Source organism: Artibeus jamaicensis, unplaced genomic scaffold (assembly GCF_021234435.1).
Source record: "Artibeus jamaicensis isolate MK-2021 breed Jamaican fruit bat unplaced genomic scaffold, CSHL_Jam_final contig_548, whole genome shotgun sequence".
NCBI lineage: Eukaryota > Metazoa > Chordata > Mammalia > Chiroptera > Phyllostomidae > Artibeus > Artibeus jamaicensis.
Genome location: NW_026521883.1, coordinates 22,485,361 through 22,503,183, shown reverse-complemented (window position 1 = coordinate 22,503,183; position 17,823 = coordinate 22,485,361). Strand labels below are relative to the sequence as shown.

The following is a 17,823-nucleotide window of genomic DNA, read 5'->3' as shown; positions in this document are numbered from 1 at the left end:
GTTCATTTCTACATGGTGTCACGAGAGACAGAATTGGCAGATTAAATTTCAAGAACATCAAGTCCTTCTGTGGCAATGGATTTCCATAGCCTTTGGAAGCAAATCACTCAAGTTTCTTAAAATTAACTTAAGAGACATTTAAGAGGGCCATCTAGAAACTCTCTCTCCAGACACAACAATTTAAAACCCTAAGGCTTCTTGGACCAAATGCTCAGTAGAAAAAAAAGTCTACACATTTTTCTATAAGGCTAGTTAAGTGCTATTTACATACTCATTTCCCATTTGATTTAGTTATGAAGTTTGGATTAGGACCAGACGCAACAGGCAACCACCAGAATACTCTATACTGGGAACATAAGCTGAGCCTCTCTGAATAATCAGAATTCTGAGGAACCAATTACGATTTTCCATATGCTGAAGTAAACAAGTCCTGTTTCATTGTGCATAAAAACTTAAATTAATTTTGGAATTAGTTTAAATCTGCAACTTCAGGTTTTTTGCATGGATTTGAGATTACGGCATACAAAACTTAAGTAATATTTGACCTATCATGTTACTGGGGTGTGTCGGCCACAGGAGAGAACTTCACTGAATCTGGAGAACAAGCATCTGCCGCTGAGTGTCGCATGCCACTCACCCCCATTTTCTACGCTGCAGTCACTGGGTGCTAAATCGGTGGATAAAATGTCCTATCATAGTGGCTTTGGCAGATGGCATAGAAATTCCCCATTTCCTTTCATTTATGTTTGGCTTAGTGTGGCATTAAAACCTACTTTAACACTTAATAATGGCTACATGGGAGAGGCAAGGGACCTCAGGAGAGCCTGAGAAGTAGAAAAAGAAAATCTATTAGAAAGTGAATGTCTGGTTACAGGGAGTTCAGGAGGCAAACAACATATGCTGAGATGATGACCACACTGGTGATATTCATTGCAATTCCATTAATAGAACTCTAGGCTCATGGAAATGCACCTGCCAGTCTGAAAAGAAGAGCAATCAACCACTGAAACCATCGTACCTTTGAAGAAAGGTTTCCCATTTGTAATTTCCTTTGTGGCGAATCCGGGGCCTCTGGGACAGAGCTCATCGTAATCGGGTGTGTTCTTCACGGGACACTCTTCACATTCCTCGGTGCCCCAGGCCGCCCCCACGGAGCAACAGCAGGCGTCCATGCGGTGGCGGCCAGATATGGGCAGAGTGCACTCCTCGTCGTCGTACCTCAGGTAGCAGGTTTCCACGCGGTTATCTGCCAGAGAGCAGCGGAGGCTGAGGAGAGCAACTCTGGTCTCACACCCTGAACTGCCGGGTTGTGTTCGGCAAAGTATAATGATACACTCAAGAATTTTCTACATAGTTACTGACTAGAATTATTTTGTCCTCAAAAGAAACCCAGGGTTTGTGATGGGCATTCCTGCCTAACACAGAGTCTCCTATTGGGTAACTCATACATATTTGCACCACCTATTCGTGCAAAGTTTCTTTTTGACATGAGGTGTTTTCTGATAATCCTATGTAAGGAGCAGCCTTCTGAGAAGTGCAGTGATAGGCTTTGGGGAGCTGTTTTCATGACTTGTCTGCTCCCAATGTGTGCCTGCCATAACGTCCTGACATCTCATCTGTAGCTAAAAAAGCAAACTGCAGTCTTGGTCGTTGGAGGACATCTGAACTAGCTCCAGCCCCTTTTCCTCAGAGTCATGTCACTGTGGAGAGAAACACCCCACCTGAAATTAAAGAGGAAAAGCAGCAAAGAAAAGCTGTTCACTCCTCAGTCACTTCTTTCACTTCAACATGCGCTTATGTATACATTCTTCTGGGTGCAACGTGGGGTACATCTAGCTCCAACCCCAGATTCAGGGGATTATGAATAAGAGTAAAAAGAGTGGCAGACCAGAGGTCAGAAGACCTAGAATTTGGTCCTATTCTGTGACTGAGAAGTCTGCTCGTCTTAGACAATTATTAACCTGGAACCTGAATTTCCACATTTGTAAAATGATGTTCCACTCATCTCTCAGGGGGTTACTATGAAGCTCAAGTGAGATTGTGCATCTGAACATGGTAAAGCGTAATTAAAACATAAGGCATGATATTCCCTCTCTTTCTTCTTCACAAGGTGGTTGTTAACCATTCACCTAAGTGCCCAAGCTTCCTTTGATGTTAGGAAGCTTCTGAGGCCTCTGGGCAACTTTACTCAAGAGTTGCCTTTATTAAGATGGATACTTCTTAAATAATTTATAAATTAAATATTAAAGCATCTTTCAGCTAAAGAACCTGAAAGAAGTTTCTCACTATATGTTGACCACTTTTAAAACAAAGAAGCTAAGACTCAGAATGGCATTAACAGGCCTCCATAGTTACACAAAGACTCAAGCCTTTGAATTCCAACTTTTCTCTTTCATATTGCTTACATTATAAACCCAAAAGTTCTATATTTAAAGGTTTGTTTATTCTAATTGGTAAATGATCCAAATCCCTTAGCTGCATACCAGTGTTTTAACCACTTACAGTGGGCCTTCACTAAGAATGCTCTTTAGTGTAATAAGGGTTCAGATACACAATGAGTCTGAGCCTTATTTCCATAGTCACGGACTCAGAAACCCATGATCCAAGAGACATACTACTAGCAGTCAGAAGCTGTAGTATTAACATCAGAGTAAGTCTGCCAGACCCCACAAGAATGGTGATGGGCTCTCAAACCTCATGCCACTACAGACCTACAGGGCAACTTTCTAAGAACTCAGGGTTCTGTGCCCAGTCTCTTCTGCACTATTGCCACTTGGGCTGTAGCCATTGGCTTGGAGAAGCCCATCATGACTGACGGTGTCAACAGCCCTGGGCTCTCTCAGGTTCACTATTCAAAACTGTGGCACTCTTCATTCCTGATACTCACAAGAATTTTCTGCAAAGATCTGTCATTCTGGCCAATAGTAGAACCTGCCTAGCAGTTTCCAACTGAAATTGTTCTCCCTACCATTCACTTCAAATCCTGTAGCCCATAACATATGGGGAGGGGGTCCGGGGGTGGATTTAGCAGCTCTGGGTTAATAACTACAATGGCAGTGTTAAGGAACAGCTACATATCAACTACAGTTTCTCTTCCATAATGTGTTCTCTGCTCTTCATACAAGGAATAAACAAAGAGCTTAAATCAGGAAGGCTCTTCTTCCAAGAAACCATCATGGATTCTAATGGAAATACTGAATTTGGGATGTATGTGTCTCTGTTCTGGGAACCAAACATTCAGCTCTATCTTGTCAATTGAAGTTTTAATAATCTTTAAGAAATGATCATTAGGAAAGTGATGAGCTCAGTATTTACCCAGGCAGATCCTCCCTGTGATGTCCAAACTCATCCCACTGGGACACTGACAGGTAAATGATCCCCTGGAGTTAACACACACGCCGTTTTTGCACACTCCAGGGAACACTTCACATTCATTTATATCTATGAAGGAAGAAAAAAAGCATGAGTTAATGTATCTCTGAAACATCGTCTATTTATTCTATTCTTGAGGTCATAACTATTCTCATAACAGAAAAGGCCATTTTAACCTGGTAAGTTCACAAAATTAGCTTGTCTCCAAATAGTTTGGCTAGAATTTCTGGGACATCTGAATAGCAACAAAGAGAGCTCACCTGCCACCAAAGATATAAGAGTTTCTCCATGGACTCAGGGAGTAATTTTGGAGTTTTAGAGACAGGGGGCTGGTGCAAGGTCTCAGGGACAGTTCTGGGTAGTGTGGCTATCCAGGTAAGGCTCCCAGGAGCCATATAATTAGCTTTATGAGTCCAGATGTTTGGAAATCAGTAGAGAAAGGGAAGCCTGGTTTTGCAAAGTACCAAAGAATAAAGAACTTGAAACAGCATACCAAAAAATCCTACTAAGGAATATGTGGGGACAGCAAAAAGATTCTCTTTCAAGAAGTGCTCAGAAGTCCCCAGATGTGTATTACTATTTCTAACTTAGCTATAGTTTCAGACTGTTCTGTCAAAACCTTGGTGGTCCCAGTTTGAGTTGTGGAGAGTCGAAAGATGCTCATGTTCATCCACTCATCATTCACTCAATCTCTCTCAAATGTGCCGGTCCATCACAGTTTGCTTAACGCAGAACAGTATGTTCTCTGCACTTAATTTGGAAAAGTATTCACCATCAAATTAATCCAAAGAAAGGCACTTATTTGTCAATGTCAAAAAAAAAAAGTGGAGCATTATTTAAGAAATTCACATCCACTGGGTCTGTATTTAGAAGAACTGACTTCCCAAACCAGGGATGTTAGGAGAAAAAATGTTCCAGAATTTCCTTGTAAGAGAGATAAATGGAAAGGGGAAATTTACCTTCTTGGGGGTTTTTTTGGTGTTGTTCTGGCCACTTGTACACCAAAATGTGCTGCTGAGGTCAGATAACTTATTAACAATGGGTCTGGACCAAAGAAAGGCCAAAGAATTCAGTCATCATTTGGAAAGCAAGCCCCTGGGTGGGGGTTGCAGTGTTTCTCCTTATTTTAGCAGGGAAAAAACTTCATTTCATCCCACATATGGGACTAATTGCTGTTTTTAAAATTTTTCAGCTGCCCTGTCATGTCAGGTTGTGTTAGTCACCCTGACCTATGTCTATCTGGACTCCACAAGAAAGAACCACAGCAAACTGACGATGAGCCACACAGACTTGCAGAAACAATACAGCAGTGTGTCCTTCTCAATCATCCATGACTATGAAACACACCAACCAACAAACAAAGCCCAGGACAAACCCAGAAAAAGGCAAATTTTACAGCCTGGTTCAAAAACTCCTATTTTATCTTCTGGTATATACAGCATTTGGAAGTGCAGTCAATTCAAACCATGGTCAACCTAAAGCATTTTCAGCTACCCTGCACCCTGGACACAGAGGTTTGAAACTGGCCATAGGGTATATATCCTGGTGAAATGAACATCTGTCATGTTCTGCAGTTCCCATTATTTTTTTCTCTGCTGCATATTTCTTACTGTGAAGTTATGGGACATCTATACCCAGCCCAAAATAACACAAGCATTCTTCAAGCACACGAAGTTGATGGTTTATAAATAATCATAAATACCTTCACACTGTGTTCCTTTAATTCTTGAATAGCCTTTACCACATATGGGATCTGTAAAAACAAATCAAATCGAAACAAACAAACAAAAAACAAATTTGAGATAACAATATCCAGACTTTATAATTATGACCTAGTATAAGAAACATGAAAGAGGACCTGGAACATGAATTAGATTTTGTTGCTATGAATAAGTCTGAGATAACAGTGTTTCTGAGATTGCATAAGTGAAAAAGAATAATAATGAAATATCCCCTTAAATAAAGCCCAATTTCTCTGAGATATCCAAAACCACCCAAAGGTACCCTAAAAATCATGCTAAGCTGAAGACCAAGAAGGAAATTGACTAGATCTCTCTCTTGCTGGTAACCCTGAAACAGGAATCACCCTATAGGGTTACTGTGACGTGGATATGGGAAACAAACTCTAGAACTTCGAGATCCCATGCCCTGCAGCATTCACAGTATATAAATTCACACATTATATACCCAAACATCAAATCAACAAAATCATCAGCAAGGCTCTCAAACCTCAACTCTGTAACAGATTTAGAAGTTTAGTCATGAATACTGTTTCCTTTACATTAATTTGTTTTTTTTTGGAAGAGAATGTGCACCTATAAAAAGCTCAGGACCCCTAATCATTAGGCTCTGCAGAGGGCCAACAGGAATTGCTGACCCAGAAAGCCACACCAGCTAGCTGTATTACAATGTGGTGACAGAAAATGATAAATTGCCAAATTCCCTGAAATCATTGTCTTTGAAACTTCTCTCACTTTCCTATTCAGTGATATGCTTCATTGAGGTCATCAGAATTAAATTTTCTAAAATTCTCCATTTGACCCAAAGGTACAAAGTACTAGGCTTCCCCTTTCTAAGCAAAACAAGCATAGGAACGGCACGGGAGCCACAGCAGCCACTTCCCTTACCGACTTGGCATAGGGTACAGGGGCTGCCCCAGGCAGCACCAAGGGAGGAACAGCACTGGGACTTTAAGGTGGCTCCATTGATGTTGATCTCACAGCGCCCATCGATAACAGTCTGCCAGCAAGTGCCCTTGATGGTTTCTGTGGAAGGCAGGGGGGAAAACCTTTAGTAGATACTGAAACACAGCACCCTTGATAAACAGAGAAAAATCATTCTCGGAAAGATAAATACCTATGCAGATGGTTTTTGTCGGATCCAAAGTACTCTCAGAAGAACACTCACAAATAAAAGAGCCTTGGGTGTTTTTGCAGACTCCATTAATGCAAGGATTTGACTCACATTCGTCGATGTCTGAAACAAGAACAGGTCAACATTACTGCTGAAAACTAGTCTTGGGCATGAATGAATATTTAAACTTTGGACTCAATTGCTACCATGTATTCTTCATTAGACAGTAAAGCTGGCCTAAATAGAATTTTTCTAGGCTAGATGGAATGCCAAGATAATAATTAAGCACATCTCTATAGCTCAGAATCTGGTACATGGATGAATCTCTTTATTCAGAAAATCTGGAGCAAATGTAAGTGCAACTTCTGAATAACTAACTCAAACAGCATATATGTAATGCTTTCTCTGTCTATTAAATGATAGTGAACAGAATGCCAATTTCAGGCAAATGCAAAATGAATGCTTTAAAAATGGCACTTGAACTCAAAATAAATGGCAAATAATATGCTAATTGCAGGTAAGTACCATCAGCAGCTTGCAAAGTATCTATAAGTGCTGTACAGGACCAAAGAATCTCAACTAAAGGGGCATAACTGTCTAAAATAGAAGAAACTCTAATCTATTCTCATGGTTTTCTAACAGCATTCCAAAAGACAACAAAGAACACAGTACAAGAACAAAAAATAGTTTACCTTCGCAGGTTTTTAGGTCAGGTTTGTATACAAAGCCCTTGGGACAGGTACAGACAAAACTTCCAGGAGTGTTCCGACACTGCCCATTGTCACAGAGAAGACTGTTCAATGCACATTCATTAATATCTGGAAAACCAACAAAAGTGAAGTTTTTAAAGAGCTCATCACTTGCATGCAACATCTCTGCTCTTTTAGTTAGGGTTTCAGGTCCTACTGACATGACTAATTCAAACCAAGAGGCAAAACCTCTGAACCATTGGTACAGAAGTACCACTGGTTTTTGGTTAAACTGCCTAATTTTAAGGCCTGATCATCTGTACTTGATATGTACAAAGTCTAGACTCACCATACATTATTCAATACACTTCTTTCTTTAGCAGAAAGAAAATCTGGATTTACTAGAAATCACTAATATTTATTTAATTGCCTCATTGTACCAGAACTCAAAGGTCTAATCCTATTCACTTAAGGAACTAAATTAATATTCAGAAAGCATGGTCCATCTTTGATATGTGTTAGTTCCAGGATGTGTGTTTCTCCTTTGGAATAATTTAAAGGGTCTTCAGTAATGTCTATCAAGTATGAGGCAATCTCTAGAGTTTACAGTTGTCATGAGGAATTCAGCCTCAAGATTTAGAGAGCTGGGGAAACCCCCTTGCTTTCAGCTGAACAGTAGCCATCTAATGCAAAATCTGCCTTTTGATATGTATGACTTAGATTAGGAAGAATGGAAATTACACAGCTTTTTTTTTTTAGTACCCATTTGGGCTATAACATCACCCAGCCCACAGAATACATTCACAAGGCATTTTTTAGACATTGAGAGATTCTACTTAGATCCTCACTTGACAAGCTAGTAGCCCTGACATAAAGGATATATACATTCAGCACTGGAGAGCTACATGGGTCACAGCATTAAATTCACTTAAATCAGCAACATATTTATAAAGTTTCTATGAGTATGAAGCTGTGCTATTGGCTGAGCAGGTGGCATACTGAGATTCTTTCAAAATAGTATAAGGAAATGCTAACACTGTTCCAAAGGCTCATATTGCAATTCTTAAACTGATGATGTCAGAAAACTTGGAAACTTAAATTGAGCAATTGATGAGGAAGCTAAAAAAATAGGCAGTCCCTGGAACCCTGTGTGGGAAATGGCTGGAGTGGGTCTTTGAGTTCTAACTTCATACTACTGAACACGATCTGAAATATGAACGTACTTCTGACCTGACAGTAATTGTTCCCACTTAGAGTGTGTACCAAAGCATGAAAGGAAAAACCCCTACAACTTCTCAAACTCTCCCTTTTGCTTCCCATGGGGTGACTTCTGGATGAAGCTAAAACATCCCTGTGTCTCTTTGGCCTGCCCAAATAAATAGTGACATTTTTGTGTCAATGAAGAGAGGCCCCCAAAGAAAAATAAAATAATAAAACTTGTTTTCACTGGAGTCTCGTTTAGAAGTACCCAAAGTGTAGCCCAGTCCTTGAAGTCCTTCAAGAGCAATTTTGTCCAAGCATCAAAATGAAAGCAATATGCATGAAATGTCTTAGAAAACAGGTGAAACTTCTCACCGACACAATTTTTCCCAGATGCATCCACTTCATATCCTGAGTTGCATATACATTTGTAGGTCCCACGGAGATTTTCGCAAATTCCATTTGGACAAATATCAGGATCTAATGCACATTCATTTATATCTGCAGCACACAAAAATTCACAATCAGTAATGTTCTAAAGTAAACACCGAATGAACTGTCAAAAAATACTGTTAACAATAAATGCAATGACCTTAGGACCTTGTGAAAGAAAAAAAGATTGCATTTTGATGAGAAAGCTTGACCCTTTTTTCTCAGCACAAGATATTCTGAGTCTTACCTTCCTTCCCTTAGTCCCTGAGAGGAACTTGCATCTGAGCTGGACCTACAAGATTACCAGTCCTTAATCAAGCTGAAGGAGATCCCCTGAACTTTTCTCCCAAACCCCAGATGGAAAAGTGGATCAAATGCAGAGCTTGGAGCCCTACAACTGGTCTCTCTGCCACCAGCTGTCCATCTTCCATCTACTTTCCACATTGCCACCCGCTGACTGTGTCATTCTCATGGTTCAAACTTTTGTAAGTCCAGTAATATCCTCAAGCTCAAATTAAAACATAAACGCTGTTTATTGACTTTACACTCTCACTCTCAGGTGAGCATAAAAAAGCCTCTTCGCTCTGTGTCAGGAGTGCCTGGAGCAGACCCATGCATTGGTCTAAAGCCCACTGAGACGCCCCCTGCTCTGGAAAAGCCTCTGCAGCTCTGCCCAGAGGAGGCTGGGTCCCCTCGCTTCTGTGCTCTCTCAGACCAAGGAGAGCTCTCATAGTCAAAGGTGATGCAGAATGACAATCAGTGAATGGCAGTCTCAAATCTCGACAGTAATGGTTCCTGGTCCCTGACTCTTCTATAAATCAGGGTTGACCTTTGTTCACTTCTGCAGGTCTCTAGCACGACTTACTTACTCCCAACTCTTTATTAATTATAAAATTTCCTTACTTTTCCTCTCTTATCCTCCAAATATCCTGTCTATATCTTCATCCACACAAAATGATGAAATCAATCAACTTGAATGAACTGACCATCAGTTCAGCCCGTGTACTTTATTTAGATCTCTCCTGAATCAAATTACTTAGTCTTACATTAATAAAAGAATCCCTCCCTGTTTCATACCACTCATTTTATACTTATTCCAGTTCTCCCTTTTAATTGTAATTCCTTTTATAGCACTGATATTTCTCTAGTTCTTACTCCTACACTTAACTACTTCATTCTCATCCGACTCAGTTAATTGTTGTCATTGCACGCTACAAAATATAAGATAAACAATATAAAACATAAGATGGCTCCCAATTGCCATCTTATGATGACTGAGCACTAGACAGTTACAAAATAACAGTTCACTTGTGCCCACAACCCTGATTGTACTTGATAGCGGGAGACTGAAAGGGAGACCAGGCTAACCCTTGTTGTACACCAGTAATCAGTCACGGGATCTAATCTGTCCTCCAACACCCCGCCCCCCAGGAGCTCACCCAGCCCACAGTTCCAAGCCCCACACCCACACCCAGCAATCCCAGGACCCACTGTGCCATGGCTGCTCTGCCGCTGGGAGGCTTCTAGGTGACCTAGGTACATCATACAGTGATGGCCGCGCTGGTGTAAAGGGACCAGCTAGAAACCCACAGGAAGGCCCGATCCTGCCTCTGCACATGCTCGAGGTAGTAAATTTTGAAGCAGGTCCTTACCACTGCCTGCTGATGTCATCCCTGGCCCACTGCTGCAGAGCGCCTGATATTCCGCTGCAATAAATTAACAGATAGTAAATGATTCCCTTGTTTGCAGAACAGGTCAATCCTGCTTTTGGCTCTGCACACATCATTTCCTCCTAAGTGAGTGGAACTGAAATAAGTGGCAATGGAAAAAAAGCATCTCCTGGGGGGAGTCGCCATTCATTATGCCAAGCTCCCATTTTAACGGCTCTGCATCAAGGAGGAAAACAACTTTTAAGGCTATAAGCAAGTTACAGCAATTCCTTGTGCAAAGCACTTTCGGAAAAGGTGTTTTTCCTATAACTTGATTTTGTTCACCAGGGAACAGTTTACACTTACAGTGAAATGTGCCTGTTAAAGTGTGGTTTCTTCGCTGTTAATAAAACTTTCTCCCACCATCTTGGGAATAATTTTGTTTCTCAGTGCAAGCTGTTTTTCCAGTACCCAGTTCTTAACATTTTCTTGTTTCTCTCTGTAAATTCTCTAACCTCCACTCACCAAAACAGCAGGGTATCTGTGCTTGCATTAAAATGTACTTTTCAAATGACTGTTTTCCAGAGTACTAGACTCTTTCTATATGATAAGTCTATAGGAGAAGTATGGCATGATATTAAAACTGTGAGATCCTATTAAAGAAATTGAGAGTTATAGAATATGTTCCCAAACTTGTGATGGATCAGGTTTCTACTTCTATTTTTAAAATTAAACTTATTGGTTAAAACTGATACAATATTTTACATACAATCCAACAATATTTAAAGGGACATTAAGTGCTTCATGGTCAAATATAAGTCATTTGTACTTAAGTGGCAGGAAGCTGGATACTAGGGATGGGCCTTTTTATGGGGGTCAAGTGCACCTCACTGCTGAAGCAAACAGGCCTTAAACTTTTGCTAGAAAATTATTTTCCTGATGACAGTGACGCAATTGAGTTACACTGTACAGACAAAAACTTAATGTTGAATCCTTCAGAGTCTGTGCCTTCTAGCAAATGTAAATTTAAGAAAAGCGGGTAAACTCTCTTAATTTTTAAATCTCAAAGGGAGTGAAAGGGAGAACAAATAGAAGGTTGTCTATACTGTGTGTTTGAAAGACAGGAATGGGGAGCAAAAAAGAAATACATCCTTTTTTTTCTCACACATCGGCAATTAATTGAAACATCTATCAAAAAGTAGAGAAATACTACAAGTGATAAAAAAAGAAAAGCGAAATCATACCAGTTATATGAGAAGTACTTTTACAGTCAGTGCTAAATTAGCTGATGCTTGGCCTAAATGCAGATACATTATTGTCCTCACTCTTTTCCATCTGGGCAAGATCTGGCACTAGAGTGTTCTCTGTGGTGAATTCAGGTCAGCATGGGTTTGGATGCTGCTGATGGCAATGCTTATTGCCGGGGGTCTTGGGAACACGGCATTTCCCCCTGTTAGTTTTCCTCTTCTATAAATTGGAGACAGAGATACCCAACTCACACTGTAGTTCTATGGATTTAATGAGAGAACGCATGAAGTGCTCAGCACGACACCTGGCACAGCTCAAGCGCTTAAATGACAGGCATTGTTGAGCTAACTCAGCATGTGCCGCGGAGAGTGTGGTATGGAAACAGATGAAAAATGTCCTAATAATTATGCTTCCTGTGTATTTAACTGACCAATTTCTGTGAGCAGGAAATGCTCAGCTAGTGAGAAATAGCTTCATATACAGCCAGTTGATTTCCAGAGCACAAAGATATGCTTTAGATGTTGTGTGGTTGGAGTTTCTCATTAAATGAACTGAAGATATTAATTTTGGATATTTGCAATACTTCTGAAAGTCCCCCTTCTCCCCTGCAATGAGGGATTCCCACATTCAGGTCCTTCATGATTTGGCATTGTCATCTACCAAAGAGATGGAGAAGCCAAACTGAACGAAACCACTTTCACACATGGGCCTCTTCGGCAAATCCACTGAAACATCAGACAGAGGCTAGTGAAACTGGACTTCAACTTTAACTCTAAGCTTTACTGCCTAAAGAAATCTGGTCTCTTTCAGTCATCTTTTTACAAGCCCATTTTATTTTCCTATGTGCCATAAAATTTTTTGGAGGTGTACTCCATCCAGAGGGAAAGGTGAAAACTAAGAACCATATGCACCAAGGGTCTCGGGTTGTAAGTTTGGCTCCTCCACCCACTTGACATGTGAGCAGTCACTCACAGTCTGGTGCACCAGTTTTCCTGATACTCGTCCATCTTCTGAGTTCGAAGTGTGTGACAGAAGTGCTTCGGAGAGTTCAAGTAACACACAATAGGCTGACAGTAATAACATACAAGTGTGCAGTTACATGGAAGTATCTCTGCCTATTATGTAACTGAAGCATTGTTCATATATATTTAACTGATTAGTAACCATGTATATAATGATAATTTGTGTGTTAGTCACCAGGTAAAGGAGCCAGAATAAAGCTTTCTTTCTTTAATTAGTATCTTATTTCTTTTAAAGTCTTACATTTAACTTTAATTTTCATAAAATATGTTAATTTCTAACTCCATAATTTTCAAAGTGACAAATGTTTTAAAATTGTGCATCAGTCTTTAATTAATTAATTTTGTCTAGTCAGAAATGAACTAACTGAATCTTAAATGTGAAGCAACCAATCAGAGCTACATTTTCAATATTAGATCTAATGCTATTTTAGGACATTAGAAGTCAATGGCCAAGCTACTTTAAAATTGTATTCAAATGTAGATAGTCTATTGTGTTACTTTCAACAAACTCTTTTTGCCTTACAAATAGAAATGATTTACAACTGGATTACCAAAGATAAGTTATTTTTGGATGAGAAAACTAAAGAATCCCTTTTCCATTCTAATTTGTACTTAATGCTTACTAATGTAAGCCATCACAAGTCTTTTTGAAAGTAAGTGAGAAAATTTTCTAAATAAACAAAAATCCACAGAAAAACGAACCCCCTTAAATTAAGTACTTTGCCTGTGGCTGGGAGCAGCTCTGGAACTGAGGGACCAGTTCCCTTTTCACTTCACCAGGTTGTTTCAAAGAGAAGTAATTACTTTTTCCCGAGGGTTGAATAAAATCATTCAGGAATAGCACACTTAGAACAACATGACGGATTTCAACAAAATTCACTAGGCCTTTTGGAGAAAAGTTGGAAATACTCAGGTAACCCAAAAATGAGTTACTTTTACACTGTGTAATAGCCCGCCCTGAGGGAGTTCCTGCAAAATGCAAACACTGTGGACTACGTTAGAAAACAAAGTGAGGGGCATGTATTCCAAAGAGCATGAGTATCACTGAGGTGGAGGAGCTCTGATGGGAGGCACGGATGTGCTGCCTGCTCCAACTGGCTGTTAGGCCTGGGTGAGCAACGTGGGTCAGACCCCAGGAAGGTACATGGTATGTACCTGGAGAGTGTATGTAATCTTTCCCTGTGACTTCTGTAAATTCCATAAATGCAAGACTGCAGATGGTGACAGAAGGCAGGCAGTACCAGGCACCCCCGTGACCCCACCTACCTGAATTCTGTGCAGGACACGGCTGGCAAGGATCTTCTCCAAATGCATACTCAGTGTTGGCACAACAGCATTCGGATTTAGTAACAGCACCGAACAAGGGCTTGACGCACTGGCCTCTCTTGTATCCACCATAGCATGTGCTCCGCCTGTGTGTGTCTAACCAGGAATAAGTATCTGCCATTACACCATCACTTCAAACAAATGAGAACCACCCCCAGGTCAAAGTTGGACCTAGCTTTATTTAGCCATCGTCTCTGTTCGAACTCACAAAGAATGCCCCTGGTGTTAGGTCTCAATAAAATACCATCAAAACAAAACAAACTACATTCAGCTTCCAAGCACTGGAAACCAATGGCCAGAGTCCTGTTTTCTAGGGACTTTTGGGGGGTACCCAACTGTGAAGCATGTAAGTGCTGGAATTGTATCTCATTCATTTCTGTCTTCCTCAGGCCTGCACAGCGCAGACACTTAATAAATGCTGACTGAATGATGGATGGTTGTTGAATCTCACCCCATGATAAATAAGATCTTTGTGAACTGTGGCCTACCTCAACATAGACATGTAATTATTGAATGTCTGAATTAGATGTACTTTCAAAAAAAGGAAGTTTGATCTGTAAAATGTTCCTTATATAAATCTGCAGATGTTGGTCCATGAACAGTGTCACCATCAGGGAGGGAGTTTCCAGCTATGCCCAATCCAAAGGGTTTCCTAACCAGCTTTCTTAAAAATAATTTGGATAAAATTCATATCTATTTCTTAACAAAACTCAAACTTCTTATAAAACCGCATAAAACTATTAGCATGTAAGTTTCTTGATTATTCATATCCTCCTTCACATTTAACACTTCCATTTGGACATTAATACTCCATGAATGTGTCTGCCAAGAGATAATGAGCACGCACAGGCCAATTTCAAAACCATTCTCAACAAAAGCAGGTTGGAGGAAATTCAGGACAGCTATGTGATTGGGCAAGAAAAAGGGGGGGAGATGAGGGTTCCCTTGCTTTTCATTGATTTCAGCTCATCTTTCTAGCCCTTGGATTAATATGCAATCTATCCAAGAGGAGAACTGACCCTGTTGGTTTGTTGCTCCATAAATACTAATGATGTTGTACCTACTACAGTAGAATACATTTGTTACTGGTGGGTTTTATGGATTGGCAAAGCATGGGTCCTTATCTACATCTGGCTGTGCCTTAATCTTACCCACACACACTCGTCCATCCAGCCCCACGGCCAGTCCGGGAAAGCATTCACATTTGTAGGAGCCGTCGGTGTTGACACAGCGCCCATTCATGCAGATCCCCGGTGTTTCACACTCATTAATATCTGTGGGGTGGGAAAGCACTTATTAAAGAGGAAGTAGCTTCTGTGGAAAACCATACCATATTTACAATTCTGTTACAACATTTGGAAATGGAGAAGATGGAAAATACTCTGCAGAATCAACAATAAAAGCTCAATGAGATGCATTTTCTTTTTTTTTTTTTTTTTGAGAGAATAGTAACAAAAAATCTGGAGAAATAAACTGGCTGAGTTCATTTTTTTTCTATAGAAAGCTATTTTGATCATCTTTTCTTGATATATATTTTTAAGCCAAAAGGAAAAAGAACTCCTGGACATGGACAACAGTGTAGTGATTGCTGGGAGCTAGGGGGGAGGAGGTTTAAGCAAACTAAATGGTAATGAAAAAATACAATAAAGATTAAAAAATAAGAATCACAAAGGCAAAAACAGAATTGGAAGAAGTGATGGCTAAAATATAAAGTGTCTTGTGTAATCTTTCACATGGCAAGTTGGCTTTTTTTTTCAGGATTGCTGGAAATGTAGCTTGGTAATAAATGGCAACTTTGACCTAGGCAGAAAGCTTTTCCTCTTGGCATCTAGAATCCAAATGGGTGTTTATTCTAGTACCACCCATGCCTCAGCTTTCTGGGACAATTAGCATGGCATGAGGAGACACCGAATGAAAGCCTTGGAGACACAGCACAGAAAAGGGAGAGAAAAGAATATAGATGATTTCGATGACCATTCTTGGCCAGTAACAGCACTATCAGCAATTGGAACCCAGCAAAGAAAAATCTTTTATAGACATTACAAACATTTCATAGCATCATGTGTATACTTAGGTAAGCCTAGTAAAATTCCTTAGTGGAGACATACTAATAATAGCAGAGGTGTCCCCCTCTGCTATTAATATAGGGGAGTAGAAATGGCCCAAAATTGTGTTTGGGAAAATATATAGTACTTAGAAGTGAGTCATATTATAACAACTCATTTTATAATATACAAGTAGTGTACTATTTCCACTCTTTTGACCTTAAAAAGGCAAATTGAGACTGAAACACCTCTGCGTCTTACTTGTGTTGTTTGGCACAAAAGATACACAGACAGTCCAAGATTCTGTGTACAGATTTATATTTTACAACAGCACTTATATTTAAATACATGAACTCGGAAGGGTTCACAGTTACTGGAGGCACCTTTTTGTTTAAAATGAGATCTACAGTAACACAGAGGCAGCAGCAACCTGAAAAACAACACGAAGGCTCCTTTGCTGGGGACACGGCTGTAGCACAGGAAGCACTGCTGGGAGTGCGCAGCCTCGAGTTTCAAAAAGCAATCAGATCAGTTAACTACAGGAATTCAATCACCGCCGTCCACTCAGCTTTGAACAGGTGCATCTGTGGGCTCAGAACTAAGTGCCCAGCACTAAGAAAAAAATCTTATCTCATGATGTCAAGAGAAAAACTATGGGAAAGAAGAAATTCTGCATACAACAGATTTTTTCCTTATTCTTATAATAGTGTGTGTGTTCCATGTTCCCTACACACCAGAAAAGAAGGTACAGGTAAGAACACAAAGCATTCTCCCTCTCTCTCTCTCTCTCTCTCTCTCTAGCTCTGATTCTTAAGCCATAATGGCAGACTTGGAGCAAACCCTCCAAATCGTTAAGCACTTTCAAATGAATAGAACAATCTATTTATTGATAAGATACTATAGCACTGGTTGCACATAGTTGCAAAATCACCTATGAGGTCATAACGTCTTCTGAAATCGTTCCATCGGCATTATCTATTGGCCACACTCAAATGCTGAGAGGCCATAAGCGGGGTCACTAGCAGCCCGTAGGCACTGAAAGGGAACCTAAGCGTGCTCTGTGGGTAACTAAGAGGAATATGGTTTTGCAAAAGGGCTGCTCACAAAGGGGCCTTCATGTTTCCTTCTGTTACTTTGTTTGGAAGCCTAGTTCCAAGTATTCCAGCAACCATTCTCTTTCCATTTCTTTTTCAATTGTGCAGCACTTCATGTGCAAATTTTGGCACTCCGTTATGCTGTCTTACACTGTAGAATATTTCCACGCATTAATCTTGTCTTCCCAGCTATAAGGTTCTCCCTGCACAGGGCTCAGAAGTACAGAAACCAATTTCCTACTTCAAATTTGAAAAACTCTTAATGTTTTCTCTTGCTATGAAGACAGACTTGCCCAACATTAAAAACCAGTGCTATGAAGGCCATGGAGAATGTGGGGAAATAATCAAGAGCTAGAAGCTCTTTAAGGCCTATAGAGAATGTACACCTTGCCAAAGACTTCATACAAGGCTTTCTTCCATAATTCCTTCACCAAAGCTGTCCACCAGGGACAGCTGGAGAAGAGGCGTCATAGGACTTTGTCCAGCTTTCACAATCTGGAAGAATCTGGCATTCTATGCTTCTGCATCTGAACCTATGAGCAAAAGGCTTTGCGTGCAGCATTTTAGCAGACATCCTGGACCTGTTTTGAGTATAAGGTTCCTCAAGAAGTCTGGTTCCAACTCATATCTTGAACCCAAGTTCAATAACCATTTATCCCTGACTACGAAAAGCAAGAGACACTACGCAAAGATTTATCTGCAATGACTCTTCCTAGGGTCCCGATTTCCAATAGCACAAATAAAAATCTTTACTTTTGCTTCAATACCTGGAGCAGTGAGATTACTTCAGAAGCTACTGGTTAAACAGTGGCTCTCAATTAATTTATTTCTCCTGCTTAAAACTATTTCCCTTTTGCTTCTGTGACTTGATAAAGCCTATATAAATTGCCCAT

General features: G+C 40.2%; 1 protein-coding gene across 1 annotated transcript in view; it reads right to left on the bottom strand.

The window, feature by feature from the left end:
• FBN1 (fibrillin 1) overlaps window positions 1-17,823 on the bottom strand; it is a 228,301-nt gene that overhangs the window by 75,934 nt on the left and 134,544 nt on the right. Inside the window, exons 15-24 of the mRNA XM_037156471.2 lie at window positions 14,943-15,065; window positions 13,732-13,887; window positions 10,199-10,252; window positions 8,490-8,615; window positions 6,918-7,043; window positions 6,229-6,348; window positions 6,000-6,137; window positions 5,075-5,125; window positions 3,316-3,441; window positions 1,019-1,246 (exon numbers count right to left, since the gene is read on the bottom strand). Of these exons, the coding sequence (XP_037012366.2) occupies window positions 1,019-1,246; window positions 3,316-3,441; window positions 5,075-5,125; window positions 6,000-6,137; window positions 6,229-6,348; window positions 6,918-7,043; window positions 8,490-8,615; window positions 10,199-10,252; window positions 13,732-13,887; window positions 14,943-15,065 (1,248 nt within the window). The remainder of the gene's footprint in view (window positions 1-1,018; window positions 1,247-3,315; window positions 3,442-5,074; window positions 5,126-5,999; window positions 6,138-6,228; window positions 6,349-6,917; window positions 7,044-8,489; window positions 8,616-10,198; window positions 10,253-13,731; window positions 13,888-14,942; window positions 15,066-17,823) is intronic.